At 40.9% G+C, this 18911-nt stretch overlaps 1 protein-coding gene across 2 annotated transcripts in view; it reads left to right on the top strand.

Moving 5' to 3' along the window:
• The window catches only part of si:ch211-1e14.1 (UPF0606 protein KIAA1549), a 195600-nt gene that overhangs the window by 125969 nt on the left and 50720 nt on the right, over positions 1–18911 (top strand). For both annotated transcript variants that reach the window (XM_048607972.1, XM_048607973.1), the window contains exons 9-11: positions 816–993; positions 11424–11608; positions 17554–17753. In XM_048607972.1, the coding sequence (XP_048463929.1) occupies positions 816–993; positions 11424–11608; positions 17554–17753 (563 nt within the window). The remainder of the gene's footprint in view (positions 1–815; positions 994–11423; positions 11609–17553; positions 17754–18911) is intronic.

The raw sequence follows: 18911 nt of genomic DNA on the forward strand, positions 1-18911 counted from the left end.
AACTGCCATACACAATCAAAATTGTCCAGATGTTTGACTTTGTATGGGAGTCAGTTTATTGACTGAGACAGTTGGAAGTCCTGACGCAAGTTCTGTGCAGAAGGGTGTTTGCATTCCTGTATTCGTTGAAATGGTGGAAAGTCCGCCATCCACTAGGTCATTAACTAATCAGCACCTGTGTCTGTAGACCTAAATATCAGAACATCAGAATACAATGATAGAAGAAACTGTGTTAAACAATCATTTCAATGAGATATACTGATTAATGTGTACATTAATTTCCATTGTTTTCCACCAGATAGCATGGTTTAAGTGTCAGTGAACAATGTTAATTAAAGTGGATAAACTGTATATAGAAGGAAGACCACACACTAACTCAGTCGCTTTTTTATTTGTGTCCGACACTTCCTTCCGCCACCCACCTACCAAATTTCTTCCTCCGCCCATTTACTGCCATTGTCTATTTCTCCACATTGTCCATACCCTCCATCCCATTCAACCTCAGTATACTGCCAGGCCTCTTCCTCTCCCCAAAAAACTGAGTATACCGCAGATTGTTTTCTACTCCTTCCCCCACTCAGTACACTGCCAGGCCTCTCCCCACCACCCCATTTGTTTCTAATTCCCCACAGGTTTCTAATTCCTGAGCTAAATGTGATGCTTAGAGTTTTTCCTGCCCCTTTCCTTAACTTGCAATCATTAACTTATTGCTGTCAGCCCAAACTAACATGCTGTTACCAATAGTGCAAATTTTTGCTCGGTTTTGGCAATGTGTGTTTCAAATCTACAGTCTGCAAATAATTGTTTCTTTGCAGGTCGTCAATATCACCAAGATCACTGGTGATGGGAACCCAACTGAGCTGATTTACTTTGTGGAGAAACAGAATGGGGAGCGCCTGGATGCAAATGAAGCTGCCAACCTCATCAATAAAGTAGATATACAGAGAGCAGCAATTGTTCTTGGCTATCGCATACAAGGTGCAGTAGCACAACGTAAGTGTGCCTTGACTTTATCTTTTGAGTGCTTAATGGATAGGGTGCTGACTGTGTAGTTGATGAGAAAACAGTTGTTCGTGCTGATGCAGGGTTTGTAGCACCACCGCCAGCTTCTTATCAATGAATAAGCAGCTGAGCCATGATTTGACCTTATTCTTCACCAAATTGTTTGGAAAACCAGTAATTTTTGCAGAAGGAATTTGCGGAAATGATGTGACTGGTGCAAAGACAATAAATAAGAAGCAAACTGAATGGAAAAACTGGGGCCTGATCTCTTGAGACGTTGAATGAAAAGAATTGCATAGTTGGTTTGCTTTGTGGAACTAATCTTACTTAATACGTGTCAAAAAATTACTGACTGCACTGTAAGTGGAATTAAATAATTTTGTCTTGGCAGTGAGCAATACTGTAATTTATTTGAAAAATAACCATAGTTTAGTCGAATGTGATATAGTTGCTTCCTTTCCTATTTGAGTGATGTGGGAATGTACTTCTAGATCCACCTCCAGATGACAATGTGTTGGAAAGTCAGATTGTCAGCCTGACTCTCATCTAATATTAACCCAGTACTAGGCAGCCTTGTCTCAAATTGCCACTCCTACATGAGTGTACATCCAAATTGACTTGCATTGATTTTAAATCAGCAGAATAGTAGAATCCCTACAGTGTGGAGGCAGGCCATTCGGCCCATCAAGTCTACACCAACTCTCCGAAGAGCATCCAACCCAGACTCACCCCCCTACCCTATCCCTGTAACCTATGGCGTTTCCCATGGCTAATCCACCTAGCCTCTGCATCCCTAGGCACTATAGACAATTTAGTGTAGCCAATTGATCTAACCTGCACATCCTTGGACAGTGGGAGGAAACCAGAGTACCTAGAGGAAACCCCCACAGGCACAGGGAGAATGTGCAAACTCCACACAGACAGACAGTCACCTGAGGCTGGAATCAAATCGGGTCCCTGGTGTTGTGAGGCAGCAGTGCTAACCATTGAGCCACCATTCCGCAGCAAATTTAAAAAGATTTATACATATGAGGTAGTGTTGATTCATACGCATGTAGTAGTATTGACCCAGGTAATGCTCTGCAGATCCAGTTTTGAATCACACCACTGCACACTGTGGAGTTTTTTTTCAAAATCTGGAATTAAGTCTATTAATGACCATGAAATTATCGTCAAATGTTGTGAAAAAATAAAATCATCTGGTTCACTGATCTCTTCCAGAGAATGAAATGTGTTCTCCTTACCTGGTCTGGCTCACATGTGACTTCATACCCACAGCAATGTGGTTGACTTTTAACTGCTTTCTGAAATGGCCTAACAAGCCACTCGGTTATATCAAAACCAGTGAAATATCTCAAAGAATGAAAACATGCAGACTGCTCACCTCTACCTAGGCAAAATATTACCTCACATTCTTCCTTACTAACACCTGGACAAATGTAAAAGTTGGGAGAGCTGTTACAGACTATTCAAGTAATGGCTTGACACAGTCATACTCGCAGAATCATACTTTAAACAGACAATGTCCCAGTCTCAGCATTCCATCAGAGATAGTGACACAGTGGAAGTGCCACAGTTAAGAGTGAGTTGTGCTGACATTAACTCCAGACCCTATGAAGTCTCATGGCATCAGGTTTTCCATGGACAAGGATACCCCCTGATAATTACCACTTACTACCTCCCCTCATCTGATGAATCAGCATTCTTCCACGTTAAACACCAATTGGAAGAAGCAGTGAGGGTAGAACTATGCAGAATGTACTCTGGGTAGGGGACTTCAGTGTCCATCAACAAAAGTGACTTGTAAGCACCCTACTGACCAAGTTGATTAAATTCTAAAGGACAAAGCTGTCAGACTGTGTCTATGACTGATGAAGAGGGAAAAACATTCTCACCCCACTTCTGAGGAAGGGTCGCCAGACCTGAAACGTTAACTCTGATCTTTTTCTTTGCAGATGCTGCCAGACCTGCTGAGCTTTTCCAGCAACCTCTGTTTCTGTTCCTCACCAATCTGTCTGCTGCAAATGCATAGGTTCATGACAATATCAATAGGAGTGCACACCAGACTTTGAGGAGACGAAGTCCAATTTTCATGTTAGTCAGAGTCTTGGTCATAGTCATGCAGCACGGAAACAGATCTTTTGGTCCAACCAGCCCATGCCGACTCTAATCATAACCTAAACTAGTCCCACCTGCCTGCGCTTGTTCCATATCCCTCCAAACATTTCTTATTCATGTACTTATCCAAATGTCTTTTAAACGTTTGCAACTGCACTCACATTCACCATTTCCTCTGGAACTTCATTCCACATACGAACCACTCTGTGTAAAACAAAAAAATTGCCCCTCATCTTTTTAAAATCTTTCTCCTCTCATCTTAAAAATATGCCGCAAGTCTTGAAACTCCCCCACCCTTGGGCAACATCACCTGCCATTCACCTTACCGTGGGCCTCATGATTTTATAAACCTCTGTAAAGTCACCCCTCAACCTTCTATGCTCCAGTAAAAAACGTCCCAGCCTATCCAGCCTTTCCTTATATAACTCAAACCCTCCAGTTCCAGCAGTGTCCCAGTAATTCTTTTCTGAACCCTCTCCAGCTTAATAATATCTTTCCTATAACAGGGCAACCAGAGCTAGACACAGTACTCCAGAAGACCCTCACCAACGTGTTTCCATGTATCCCGCCTATAGTTTTGAAAACTTTTCTGTGCAACTCGCATTGCAAATCAAAATCTTAACTGGTTTGTTAAACAACGCTTTTCCTGATTCATACAGACTGTTGGGTTTCTTTGAATCTTACCTGAATATGAACTGATAAAAAAGAAGGCAGGTTTTATTTTCACTCCAGCTACTTTACATATAAAGAAATAAATCCCCATTTTCAATCATGTTCCCACTTTGAATATAAAACTGTTGTTTCAGAGAGGATCAATGCAAGATCATCGCTCCCTACAGACCAGCACTGGTCAAGCTAGTTTTGCATCATCGTAAGTCAGCTTGAACTCCACCCAATGTAGTTACATGGAAACGCAGAAATACAAAGCAAGTAGCTTTAAATTAATGAATAATGAAATAAGTTTAGACTAATTTCTCAGTTACAGCATTCATTCAGCATACATGAATTAAACAGAAATTATGGAATAAAAATAAATCATAAAACCCAGAAAGTTATGACTTATTCCTACAAGCTCCTGCACTGAAACATTGCAGTGTTGATTGAAATATATCCTTTAGCTAGTTCCCAATGGGAGGTCAGTTAGCTCAGTTGGCTGAACAACTGGTTTGTGATGCAAAGTAACACAGAGTGGGCACAACCCCCTCCCGACTGACGTTACCATCAAGGACTCTCCTCACTTTCCCCTTGTCTGTCCCAGGTTAAAGCACTACTTAGTTGAGGATGCCTTGTACTATGTCATATGACAATACAACCATGTTAAATGGGATAGCTTTGAACAGATCTAGAACTCAAGACTGGAAAAGTGTGAGGCACCGTGAATCATCTAGAATCATAGAATCCCTACAGTGTGGAAAGAAGCCATTTAGCCCTCAAGTCTCCACTTACCCTCCAAAGAGCGTTCCACCCAGCACCCACTCCCCACGTTTACCATGGCTAACCCACCTAGCCTGCACATCTCTGGACGCTATGGGGCAATTTAGCATGGCCAAACCACTTAACGTGCAGACCTTTCGTCTGTGGGGGGATACCAGAGCACCCATAAGAAACCCACAAAGACACGGGGAGAATGTCCAAACTCCACAGGGACAGTCACCCAAGACTGGAATTGAATCCAGGCCCCTGGCAGTGAGGCAGCAGCGCCAGCCGCTGAGCAGCTTGTAGATAACCAGCTTGATTCACTACTGTGAGCAAGCGATGACAGCATGCCTTGCCCAGATCGTGAGGGAGACCATGTTTTCTGCCCAGTTTCAAACCAGGGATCTTTTGCATGTTAGGCAAACATGATAACCGCTACACTACAGAAACAACAATTCTACAGCAGCAGGATTGTATTCAAACACAGTCGGTGACCTCATGACCTGGCATATCCCGACTCTACCATTACCATCAAGCCAGAAATTTAACAATGGTTCAAGGGGAAGTGCAGGTGAGCAAGAAGCAGCAGCAGACGTAGCTGAAAATGTGGTGTCACCTTGAAGCTATAACAAAGGACTGGTCATGTTCTAAACAGCATAGAAGCCAACCTTAGATTAGATCTAAGCTCTGCGTTCCTGCCCAATCTAGTTGTGAATGGCAGTGGACAATTAAACAATTCACTGGAAGATGATGCTCCACAAATGTGCCCATTCTCAATTATGGGGGAGCCCATCACCTTAGTGCAAAAGATAAGGCCTGATTAATTTGAACAATCTTCGGCCAGAAATGCTGAGTGGATGGTCCGTCGCAGCCTCCTCCAGAGGTCTCAAGGATGACGGATGCCAGTCATCAGCCAATTAAATTCATTCCGTGTGATATCAACAAATAGCTGAAGGCATTGTATTTTGTAAAAGTATGCGCCCTGATGATATTCTGGCAATGGTGTTGAAAACTGAACCACATGCCTCGCCTAGTTGTTTCATTATAGCTGCAACACTGGCGTCTATCCAGTTATGTCCTATATAGAAAAAGCAGGGCAAATCAAACCTGGCCAATTAGACCCCATCAATCTACCCCCTATATCAGCAATGTAATAGAAACATTCATCACCTGTGCCAGCGACCAGCGCTTGCTTAGCAATGATCTACTAACTGACACTACATTTGAGTTCTGCCAGGGCCACTCAGCCCTTTTACCTTATTACAGCCTTTGTCCAAATATTGATAAAATAGGTGAACTCCAGCAATGTGAGAGTGACTGCTCTTGAGATCAAGACTGCATCTGACATAGTGTGACAGTAAGCAGTGAATGGGATTCGGGGGTAAACTTTACAGTAGTTGGAGTCATACCTATTGGAATCAATCATGTTGGTTGTGATTGTTGGAGGTCGGTCATTTCTGTTCCAGGATTCTGTGCAGAAGTTCCGCAGGGTAGTGTTCTAGGCCTAACCATCTTCAGTGGGTTCAACAATGAACTTCCTCCATCATAAGGTCAGAAATGAGTTGTACAATCAATAACGAAGTATATTCAGCATCATTCTCAACTTCTTGGCTTCTGAATCACGTCCTGTCCAAATGCAGCAAGATGCGGACGATATCCAGGATTGGGCTGACAAGTGGCAAGTAACATTTGCAACACGCAAGTGCAATCTTCAAAAGAGAAATTCTAACTATTGTCCCTTGACACCAAATGGCATTACCATAATTAAAAACCTCAATATTAATGACAGAATTAATGGCCAATGACAGAAACTGAGCTAATCATATAAATACAATGGCTACAAGAGCTGGTCAGCGAGGAACCCCTTGTGGAACCTCCTGACTCCAGCACCTACACATACAAGTCAGCAGTGTGGTACATTGGAGCACCAGCACCTAGATGTTCTTCTCCGAGCCACTCACCATCCTGATTTGGAGATATATTGCCATTCCTTCACTGTCATAGGGTTAAAATCCCAGAATCCCTCCCTAACAGCACTGAGGATCTAACTGCACCAAATGGAATGCAGTGGTTCAAAAGCATAGCTCACCACCACCTTCTCCAGAACTATTAGAGAACCAGCCAGTGAAATTCTTACAAGGGTCAACTGTGTAGATATATGAAGGATGTTTCCATGGATAGGCTGCTGGCATTCTGGAAGCAGGTGAAACAGTGTGAGAGTGATGAATCTTTGGAATTCTCCAACCGAGATTCCCGTGGAGGATCAATCTTAGAGTATGTTCAGATTCTTTCCACATTAAAGACATTAAGGGATAAGGCAATAGTGTGGAAAAGTAGTATTAAGGTTGGAGATCAGCCATGATCTGGTTGAATGGTGGAGCAGGCTTGAGGGGCCAAATTGCTGACTCTTACTCCTATTTCCTACGGTCCATTTTCTGTAAGTGGATCTATTGTTTGTTGACTGTTTCTGTAATTCAGTGGTTTTCACTGTTGAAGACTCCTTGCGAGGAATGCCACACTCTGAGACCTGCAAATATGATCATACTCTTGTAGGTTTCATCTGATCTAACATTTGAAAAGTTGTGATTTTACACAAAAGATATGAGTGCTTTTTGCAGAAAAAAAATTAATTGTACCCAGTCATCCAAGTGATGCTGTAGAGAACTGAGGAATAATGATGTAATTTTAAGTTTCATATGCAGCTTATCATATTGTCTAAACATTCTAATACACTTCATATTTAATAAATTACTTTTAAAATGCACTCATTGTTACACTTGGTGCACAGCAAGATGCCACTGCTTGTAATGAAATAATCTTGATTGAGGGAGAATATTCATCAGTATGTAGAGACCTCCTTTCAGTAAACTGAACTCACTTAGAATTGCACTGAAATATCTGCCTTATTTATCATATCCTGTTTTGGTAGGGGTTGAGCTCATAAGTTTTGCTTATGATGGTTTGGTAAAATATGTTTTCTGCAAAGGTAACCTTCTCTTGTACAATGCAGATTGACTCAAAAATCTGTTACCAAGGGGGCATTCCCCAACACAGGAGTTTCCTCATTGATAGTCTCCGTTTTAGGTTGGTTTGGTTGAAAGCATTACCTTACAAAGCAAATATATAGTGTGGTTCTTTATTTTTGAACCTGTGAGCCATTTGTCATGGCTAAAAGGAAGGATTTGCATTTTTATGGAAATGTATCAGATCCTCAGACATCAAAACACCTTAGAACAAATGAATTACTATTGAACTCTTCATTATGTAGATAATATAGCATCCAATTTGCACCCAGCAAGGGCCCACAAATAGCTAACAAGGCTGCTATAGTGAGGGAGAAATTATGGCTAGGACCTGAGAAAAACTGTTTACTCCTCTTCAAATCATGGCATCTGATATTTTACATCCCCTACACAAGATGCTCAGCTATCTGAAAAAACAAATTGGAATTTGGTAACCTCCTTTATTTTTATAATTTTTATTATTCTTTTAATGGGATGCTGCAGCCTTTGATAAGGATAGTATTGGATTCCCATCTCTAATTCCCCTGGAGAAGGTGGTGGTGAGGTGCGTTATTAAACTGCTACAGTCCAGCGGTGCAGTAATGTCAGAAGGAGGTTCCAGGATTTACATCCAGCAACAGTGAAAGATTATCAATATAGTTTCAAATCAAGAAGATATAGGGCCTGAAGGCAACTTGCAACTTCAGGAGTTGCCATGCATTTGCCACCGTTGTCCTTCTAGGTAATAGCGTTCATGGATTTTAAAGATGTTGCCAAAAGAGATGGTGAGTGCTGCAGCTCATTTTATAGATGGTGCACACTGCCGCTGTACATTGAAGTTGGAGGAAATGATTGTTGAATGTGAGAAATATAATGTTAACAAAGTATGCGATTTTTTTTTTTTTTTTTCCCTGGATGGTGTAGAGTTTGTTGTTGGAGTTGCACTTATCCAGGAAAACTGAATGTATTCCATCACAGGCCTAATTTGTGGCTTAGAAATAGTCAGCATGCTTTAGGGTGTCAAGAAACAAATTACTTGCTGCAGAATTTCCAGGTTCTTCGGTTTCTGGTTACTGGTAATCCTCTATCTTTGATAATGGGGGATTTAGGGATCATAATACTGTGGACTGTCAAGGGGAACTCATTTGATTCTTTTTTGTTGGACATCATTATTGCCTGCCACTTGTGTGGTGCAAATATTATTTGCCACTTATCAACCAAATTAGATTATTGTCCAGGTCTTGTACATGGTCATAGATTATTTCAATTTCGGAGTGGCTGCGAATAGTCCTGAACATTGTACTGTCAGTCAACATCCCTGCTTTTGACCTTACACTGGGGGAAAGGTCATTACTCTGAGCAAATTTTGCAGTGATATCCCAGGGCTGAGATGAACATTATTCCGAAACATTTTCCTCTCCATTAAATTCTGCCTTGATATCAAGGACAGTTACTCACCCCTCATGTCTTCAGTTTAGTTCTTTAGTCCACACTTGGATGACACTGTATCAAGGTCAGGAGCTGAGTGACCAAGTTATTGCTCTATATGTGACACTCGATAACACAGTTAAGTACATTTTTCAGCACTTTGCTGATTATTGAGAGTGGACTGATAGGGTGGTAATTGGTGGGGTTTGATTTGCCTTGCTTATTATGGACAGGGTGTTTCCATATTGTTTGGTAGATATCAGTGTTGTAACTCTACTTCAACAACTTGTCTCAGTGCAAGGCTGATTTTAGAGCATAAGTCTTCAGCCTGTTGCCTGAATGTTGTCAAGGTTCATGGACTTTGCAGTATGCAGTATCTTAGTTGTTCATTGATATTACTTGGGGTAAATCAAATTGGTTGAATCTGTGATGCAGGGGACCTTCGGAGGAGGCTGAGATGCATCATCTACTCTGCACTTCTAACTGATGTTTGATGCAAACACGTAAGTCTTGTCTTTTGCACTAATTTGCTGTGCAGCTCCATTGTTGAAGGTAGGGTATTTGTGGAGCCTTCTCCTATGGTTTGTTGGTTAACTGTCCACCAGACTACACAACTGCATATGACAACATTGCAGAGCTTTAATCTGATCCATTAGATGTGGGATCACCTAGTTTTGTAAATCACATGCTGCTTAAGCTTTATGACTTGCAAGTGTTGTAGCTTCAGCAGGTTGACAGCTCTTAATTATCTTTTTGTAGTGCCTCTCCTGGTATGCCTTCCAGTTGCTGCACTCTTCAACATTGATCCCTTGGCTTGCTGGAAATGGTAGAGTGGGGGATATGTCAGACCATGAGGTTACAGATTATGGTTGAGTACAATTCTGCTGATGACCTGCAGCATCTCGTGGATGCCCATTTTTGAGTTACTTGTTCTGCGCTGAATCTATACCATTTCATATTGTGGTAGTGTCATGCAACAAGATGGAGGGTATCTTAAGTGTGAAGGTGGAACCTCATCTTTACAAGGACAGTGTGTGATCTGTCCTTCTATGGTGTCACAAGCAAATGGATCTACAACAGTAGATGACTGATGGTAAAGTTTTTAATAGATTTTTTTCCATCCTGTTGTCTCACCTGCTGCAGGCCCAGACTGGCAGAAATGCCAGCTCAGTCAGTAACTCACCAGTCAGTCTACCCATCAAGGCACTCTTGATGCTGGGCATTGAGATTTGTCACCAAAGGTACATTCTTTGTCTTTGCTGCACTTGATGTGTCCTCCAAATTTTCTTCGACCTTGAGAAGTACTGATTCGTCAGCAGAGGGAGTTCGGTAGATGGTAATCAGTTGGAGATTTGTTTGCCAAGTTTGACCTGATGCCAGGAGACTTCGTGGAGTCCAAAGCCAATGTTGGGACCTCCAGGGGAACTCCTTCTTATTTGTATACCACCATGTTTTGGCACAATTTATTACAGCTGACTTTGCAAGTTTACAGAACTTGTGTGGACTGTGGTCGTTTTTGATGTCTAGGTTGATGCCAGGTGGTCTGTTTGGTTTTATTCCATTTCTGTAGTGTCTTGGTGCAACTTAAGCCAAATATCAGAGGTATTTTTAAAAGGATGAATTTGCAGAAAGTCAAATCTGGTCAGATCAGGTACAGACAATGTGCTTCCTTCTCTAAAGGACATTAATAAATCAAATTAGATTGATGACCTGTTAACTAGATGGCAGTTTCACTGTGCCATTACTTTTTTTGTTATCTTAATTAATTAATCCAGACTTTTATCAATTAATATAATTGATTGGTTGAATTTAAGTTCCACCAGCTGCTGTGTTGGAATTTGAAGTCATGGCCCAAGGGTTTTGCCTGGGCCTCTAGGTTACTAGATCAGTAACAGTACCATTATGCCAGTTCTTATTCTGTTGCCCCCAAAATTTTGTTTTTTGAATTTATATGTTGATTAATAGACTGCATGTATTTATTTGAGGGTGGCCTATTGGGAAATTCAGCTATTCTACACAAGTCCTGTTGAGACTTTAGTGACAGCGCAGACCATGCACCTGGGTTGGAGACAGAACTTTCGCACATTTCTTACCAAAAGTGTTCTGCTTATATCACAGAGTAGTAATCAATGAAGAAATCGGCCATTCTAATTTATCCAACTACCATCCACCATCCATCCGTTCTTTTCTAGTAATATAAGGTCATATAATAACATCACTAGTCAGTACCAAGCAATTGAAGTGCACTGGACCTGAGACTGAAAATGTCACAATTTTGATCTGTATAAGATTTATTGTAGCGTTCACATATTTTCTGAGATGGATACTTTGGAAACAGAGATGACACATTGAAGTTCAAGGCAATACATAGTGGTCTTGCCTGCAACGATGACATCCCTTGATTAAATATAAAAAATAAACTCTTACAATGATTTGTTTGTGACTTTCTTTTTGTAGCGGTTGAAGTCATTGCCACCTCTCCCCCGACAGATGAAAATAAGAATCTGTGGATCATTGTCGCAGTTCTGGTACCAGTAATTGTCGTGGTCGTCATCATCACAATTCTGTATTGGAAGTTCTGCCGAACAGACAAGCTAGAATTTCAGCCAGACACCATGAGCAATATTCAGCAGCGGCAAAAAGTAAGAAATTCTGGATTAAAGTTGATGAGCTTTTTAATTGAGAATGTTGAATGAAGGGCCAAGGCCTATAGTGCGGGATACCAGCTAGATTGAAAAGATTTGAGAAGGAGATGTAAATAAGGAAATAGTGATCAGGTGACTAATACTTTACAAAGAAATATTAATCAGTAATGTGATTCAGTAAGAGTAAGTGTGGTAATTTATAAAATGGAAAAGTAGGACTATGAACTTGAACATAAAAATAGGGAAGGCAGTTTGAAGGGAGACAATTTGGTTCAACTTGTCCATACAGGCAATGAAACAGCATTCTAATTAAACTCACGGTAAGCATGACACAATAGGAAGCAAGTGAGGCGATTGAGCAATGATCTTACTTATTATGTTTTGGTTCAGTATGTAAGAACCAATTCCGAAATATATATCTTATCAAATCATGCAATGATTTTCAGAGAGCTACAAATATTAAGTTGAAATTAATAATTTCAATTGTAGATATCCTGTGTTATACTTCTGAAGAATGTTGAACTTGGGAACTCTTGCTTTTCCCTATATATATGTAAATATAGATTTTGGTGTGGCAGATGGCATAAAATCTGGGAAAATTGGTATCTATGAGGAACTTCAAAAGTTCATTGACACTTTTGCTGTCTGACTGGATAGTTAAATAAGGAAGTGTGCGGTGGAGCACTTTGATATAAAGAGAATGGAGAGACAGTATAGAATAAAGGCTATTCTGAAGGATTTTGCAAAAGCAGAGAGAACTGGGTATAATCGCACTTAAGTTACTCTATGGAAGGTGAATTAGATAAAGCTGTTAGTAAAGCATACGGTATTGTAGGCTTCATCAAATAGGGCACAGAATGACTAGCAGGGTGGTTTTGATGAACTTGCATAACACATCAGTTAGAACTCAGCTGGAGTATTATGTACAATTCTGTGCCCCATGCTTTAGGAAGAATGTGAATGCATTGGAGAGAGAGCAAATTAAGTTTAGGAGAATGGTTCCAGGGATGAGACACTTCAGTTATGAGGAAAGATTAGAGAAGTTGGGAGAGGAGAGTCCATGAGAAGATTTGATAAACTTTTTTAAAAAACATGAGAGGTCTGCACAGAGTGTATAGAGAGAAACTGTTCCCACTCATAAATGGATCAAGAACTAGAGGTACAGTTTCAATCTGTCTTTTCAAAGAGACATGTTAGGTGAAACAAAACTTTTTCACATGGCGAGTAGGGCCTGTACTGTGCTGTACTGTACTGTTCTATGTTCTATGCGGTGGAGGTTAGATAGACCTTAGGTTTCGGGTAAAAGTTCGGCACAACATCATGGGCCAAAGGGCCTGTACTGTGCTGTACTGTTCTATGTTCTATTCGGGGTATGGAATTCACAAGTGGAAGTTTGGTGGAAATAGTTTCAATTGAGGCATTCAAGAGGTCACAGGATGATTGTTTCTACTTAAATAATCTGTAGGATTAGTAGTAAAGGCAGGAGATTGACAATAAGTTAGAATCTCAGAGAGCCAGAACAGACATAATGAGCCAAATGGCCTCCTTGTGCACTGTAACAATTCTGTTATCCTGTGATGTGATTTATGCAGTGAAAGAGAAGGGAAATGGAATAAAATAAAATACATTAAGAAGTAAAATTTACCACCCATGTAAAGTGCAGCTGCTTTTAATTAAGGCAGCTTATTGACTGCTTTCCAAGTGTGGTGTTTCCTCAATCATTTGTGAACATCATTTTCCTCAAACTTAAATACTCAAAGGAACATGCAACCCTTTGATACACTGACAGTGTATCCTGTTACCAGTCCACTCTGAGGCTGCATTAGTATTGAATAATGAAAGGCTTGTATGCTCACATTTCCAATTTACTTGTATGGTGTGTTAGTAAGAGGGATTTAAAAAAGAAGAGTTTGTGAGAAGGTGTTGGGCAGAGAAGTAATTTTGTTGGTTTTGAATTGAATTGAATTAGCTTTATTGTCACATAGTCAAATGAGTACAGTGAAAAGTTTACAGTCACCTCATTACAGCACCTACCTAGGTACAAATACTTAAGATCAAATTCTTAGGAAACAAAAAAAAATTAGAAAAGTAAATAAGTAAATAGTCCAGCATTATAGGTCATAGGAATAAATCAGAAAAATAAGTAAGTGAAAAGTTCAGGATGTCAATCTTTACGATCCTGTTCACGCCGGTACATTGCCTCAAGGGTGACCACCTCCACCTCGCCGCTGCCTGCACCAGACCTACCAATGTAGGTGTTGCTATCTCTTCACCACCAGACCCACTTTGCTGATGCCACTGAACCCACACTCGCCCCGCGTTCAAGAGTGTCTGGCTCTGCTCAGGCCAGGCAGCTGCTGGGCCACAAGTCCTGCTACGGCTGCAGATGTCACCTTGCCAGCGCTGCCATCTTGAAGAGTCCATTGCCGTTGGCACCGCCGCTCCCGATCACTGGAGGAGCTTTGCTGCCACTGCCACCAGCCCTGACATTGGGAGAATGACCTCGCTGCTGCTGTTACTGGCCTCGACCGGCAGGGGAACAACCTCGCTGCCACTGGCCTCCTATCGCCAGGACAACATCCTTGCTGCGCCCGCCTCAAGTCACCGGGAGAATGTCCTCGCTGCCGCAGTCACCGCCTCTGATCACCGGGAGAAGCCACATCTGGCACTCCGCGTGTGACCCACTCTCTCTGCAGCACCAGTGCTGCTGACCAACCTACTGCAGAAAAGTAGAAAAAAAAGACAAGGATGAAAAAGTGAAAGAAAAGAGTGGAAGCGAAAGTAAGACAAAGAAGGAAAGCAAATAGGAGCAGATGGACCCCACGCAATAGCCCACCCGCAATCCTATTACTCTGCCACCATCTTGCACCGGAAATCTGTTAACTATCAGAGTGGAAATTGTTGATAGGAGTATTATCTTTAAGATTATTTCTTTAGGTGGGTGTCTGACAGGCACAGTATCCATCACAACATATACTGGACTCTGAATCAAGCCATAAAGCAATTCTCATAATTGGTTTGTATTTTTCCTATACTGAGTGCCTCCCATACCATTCCATGCCTCGAGGGCTCAAATGCAAATTGGCATGACAGTAGACTTGGGAATCTTAAGGGTGCAGAGAGGATTTACTGGAATTCTAACCAGGTAAAACTGCACAGTACTGACTGGCTTTCTCCTGCTTACTCAAGCATGACAACTCTGGCCATTATGCCATTGGGTAAACTGATCTGGAGTTGAGGCTGAAGAATCAAACCTCCTAGTAAAGGGTCCACCAACCCAAAAGGTTCTGGGTCAATAAATCTCCCAGGTGATTGAATTACCAAGAACCAGCTCAGAGTCCATCTCTTAGCCGTGACCTCATAGACCAAACACGCACCCCATTGTCTCAGTAGAGCAATGATACAAGAAGAAAGCAGCAATTTTTGATTCTCTGAAACACTTACTTTGATCACTTTGTGAAAGCTTTGATCTATTCCAAGCATTGGCATTGTTTGCAAGAAATCAAATGGTATAGGTAGAAAGAGAGTGAATCTTGTTACTGGGGAACACGTATGCTATGAAGCTCTGAAGTGTAGCTGTTGTAACTATAGAGGATGAACACTTTATGTCACCTGTATTTTATGGGAGCTCAGTCTGATACCATAAACTTTGATGTTGCCTGTAATGTAGCAGCTCAGGAGGTCACGTTCTTGCCTGAGAATCCAAAGGCTGTGGATAATACCATGGTCAGACCTGTGCTGAATGTACCTTCCCTTTTGTGAAGTTACCTGTCTTAAAAGAAATGGAATGTTTCTGTTTCCATGGTTCTTCAGTGTGAGAATTACAATGCCAGAGTGTCTTAATACAGTCCCAGCACTAACGCTGAACGAGCAATTCGTTCACCTTGTCAGGACGGATAAATATTAACTTTTCACAGTTCTGTCTGACATCACCAAGAATGGTCAAGCAAGTAATCGAGTTAAAAGAATGGGGTCACAGTATTATTAGCATGAGACACATTTATAATGAATTTCTCTAAATATAGATCAAAATGTAAAATGAATAAACATGAGTACATTATCCTTTAATCAAAGGCAGCTTTCATTTCAAACATCCTAAGCTTGTCAAAAGCAGAGGCTGCATCACATTAATCTAAAATGCTTTCAGATTCATGTACTGCCATTGTGAACTTTAAAATTGCACATCATGGAAACCAATTTAAATTGACAATTAATATTAGCTAATTTCTGCAGGATCATACAGAGCAAAATCCATATGAGCTATTCTTATTTTATTCAGTGGCAGTCCCACGCACAACCTAACCGTGTCTCTAGCAATGCTCACTCCTGGAAGAGAAGTAGAAATAGTATTTGGTCTGTCTCAATTCTAGGGGAATTCTACCCTGACTGAAAAATGAACTGAAATGAGTTCTGGGAGAAGGAGATTTGGCATGATGCACTACTAGGCATAATTAAGTTCACATTTCCTCGTATTTGTTCCAGTTTTAAAAACAAAAGAGCATCTCCATTAGTCAAAGAGTTTGGTCCAAAGATCTTTCATTTCTTATCTCACTTCATATTGGGTATTTTTAACAAAAATATTTATGCCTACCTTTCTGAACTCTTATAATATAGTTGACTTAAATGGCCTCTCTGTTAGTTATTTCACATTATTATTCTTTGTTTCCTAAATTTGTATTAATTCAATTAATCTTTTCTTTGAATTTATTTATGGAATGTAAGCCTTTCTGGCTGGGATAGCATGTATTATCCTTTCTGGTGCCCTGATGGCAGGCACTCCCCAGGTGGACCAACCCAGAAGGCAGGTGCTTTTGGGGAGGGCTGCCCCAAATGGCAGTGATACCCCAAGCAAGCATATTCCAGGACTGTTTGATGGAATCCAGTCCTCTCACCGTAAGAACATCATTTAGGAGCTGTTAAATAAGGTGTCCTAGATTCAATCAACTTTGGCTGCTTCATCAACTACCCTCGCCCTGTTACCAGGTTAAATGTGAGGATGTTTGCTGATGATTGCACAGTGTTCAGTCCCACCTGTGACTGCGCAGGTACTGAAGCAGCCCATGCCCTATATGTCTTTTGGCCAACCTTTAGTTTTGGGCTAATAAGTGAGAAATAACATTTTTACCACACAGGTGCATCTCCATGTGAAACGGTGAGACAAACCTGCTATGAAGGGTCTTCTATGGGTGCTTGCATTGCTCCCAGCCTTCCTTTAATATTACTATGACCATTACTGAAATCCTGTCTATTCCTTTAAAGCACAGTGGTTCTTTAATTCTGCGTTTGCACTGGATATCCAAACCCCATCATTAACTTGGCCAGTTCATAGTCCAACCTGTGCCCACCCTTCCGTTTTGAGTAGATTAAATGAATGAAGTTCAGAAACCCGAAAGGAGTCCAGTTTAGGGCTATAACACTGGAATATGATGACTGAAAGCTTTGTTGCTGATGGAGTAGAGGAAAAGGGGTGCATAATAGTGCAAATGGAGATAGGGCTGAAAGATTAGCTATTTTAAAGGTTTTGTAAATAAACAAGAATGCCTGTATTCAAAAGTACTAACTTACCTCCTTTTTCAGATGCTGAAGGCCTTGTTGCACATTTGAAAGAGTTTCTGTTTATTTCCAAATTCCAGAATATGCTTTCAATTTTGGTTCCCGTTTACTTTTTCAGTAGTTTTATTTTCTGGATCATTCTACATCGTTCAGACTGTTTGTCCAATCGCTGTTTTGCACAAGGATAACATGCGTTCAAAATCACATTCTGCTTGGTACAGTCACCTCAGCCAGAGTTATTAAAGACACAGTAGACATCTTAAATAAGACAATGTCCAGATTATACACAACTGCTGAGGTAGTCTCTCATTACAGAGGCGTTATTCAATGGTATGATGACAGCTGTAACATTCAAATAGACCTAATAGATTATTACATTGCCTCCTCAGCTACAAGCACCAAGTGTTAAAGGCTTTGATTTTGCCAAGCAGCATATTGGACAGCATGGTAAAGATGACCTACTTGTTATCCATGAAGGGCTTCCACCTTCCACAGCAAAAGATGGGGGCACACCATCTGAGAATGGTGATGTGCCCAATCCTCAGCCTAAGGCAGGCAAACTCTCCAAGGGCCTTCGACAGAGAAGCAGGTGAGTGGACATGATCACTCAAAACATCAAAGATGTGACAGCAGAAAGATTTTAAAATGTTTTTAATTAACTGATTTGAAGTTGTATTAGTCTGCTTCTCTCAATATTCCATTGAAATAAAAAATGACAAGCAGATTTGCCAATTATTTAACCTAACATTTAGTTAATATAATGCAAAGCAAGATCCCTTACGTGAGGACTGAGCACTGAGAAAAGATGGAAGAAACATGGAGTATTCTCAAAAGGTGGTTCAGAGGACATTAGAGCGAAAATTAAAATTGACCAGCTTGGGTGTTAAGAATCCCCAATTTTGGCTTTTTACTTATAAAATGCCTTGAGGTTGATTTCAGCCAAAATATAAGAATTTAATGACATGAAGCTGATTCTAAAAAGATGCATGCTTCTGCCTTCCTCAGACAAATGTCTATGATGAAGCTGCTTCAATTAACAGGCATTATTGTAACCTCCCAAAGCCAGCCCTTGTGACAAATGTCTGTAATTGCTGCTAACCCAGTCAGTGTGTAGGTGCCCAGACATTTCAAAATATGCAGCTCTGTGAAGAACAATACGTAGTGTTGGCAGCACAAGTACAAACTTACTTCTGCCTCTCCTCCATCGCTGGAAATGACAACAGTATAATCTTATGTTACCAGTACTTACTGCTGGGCAGGACATTCGGATTATGATTGAAATGTCAAGTTGTAGTCAATATTAAAGCCAACTGGCTGCAGGTGCCTAGTACAATAATATGTTCCACGTGCTTGCGTTGAATCTTTCTTTCTTCGAGGATCATGTTTTTCATTTGATTCTGAAAACAAGGCAACAGCACAAGAGTGTACAACGCTGGTGACAGGGTTCCTTAAAGTGCAGAAGTAGAATTGTGAGAATTATTTAACCAGCTATGGTTTAGCTAGGTTTTCAATCATAGACATACATGGTAATGCTGGATCTCACGTATAAATGCCTGTATAATACCCAACAACACCAACTTGCATGTATATAGTGCCTTTAATGTAATGAAACATCCTAAAGTGCTTAACAGGAGCATTTTAAAACAAACTGCAACACCAAAGCATAGAAGTAAATCCACAGTCCTTGTAAAAGAAGCATGCCTTAAGGAACGTCTTAAAGGTTGAAAGAGAGGCATCGGAAGTGAAT

Source organism: Rhincodon typus, chromosome 18 (genome assembly GCF_021869965.1).
Source record: "Rhincodon typus isolate 14 chromosome 18, sRhiTyp1.1, whole genome shotgun sequence".
Classification (NCBI taxonomy): Eukaryota; Metazoa; Chordata; class Chondrichthyes; order Orectolobiformes; family Rhincodontidae; genus Rhincodon; species Rhincodon typus.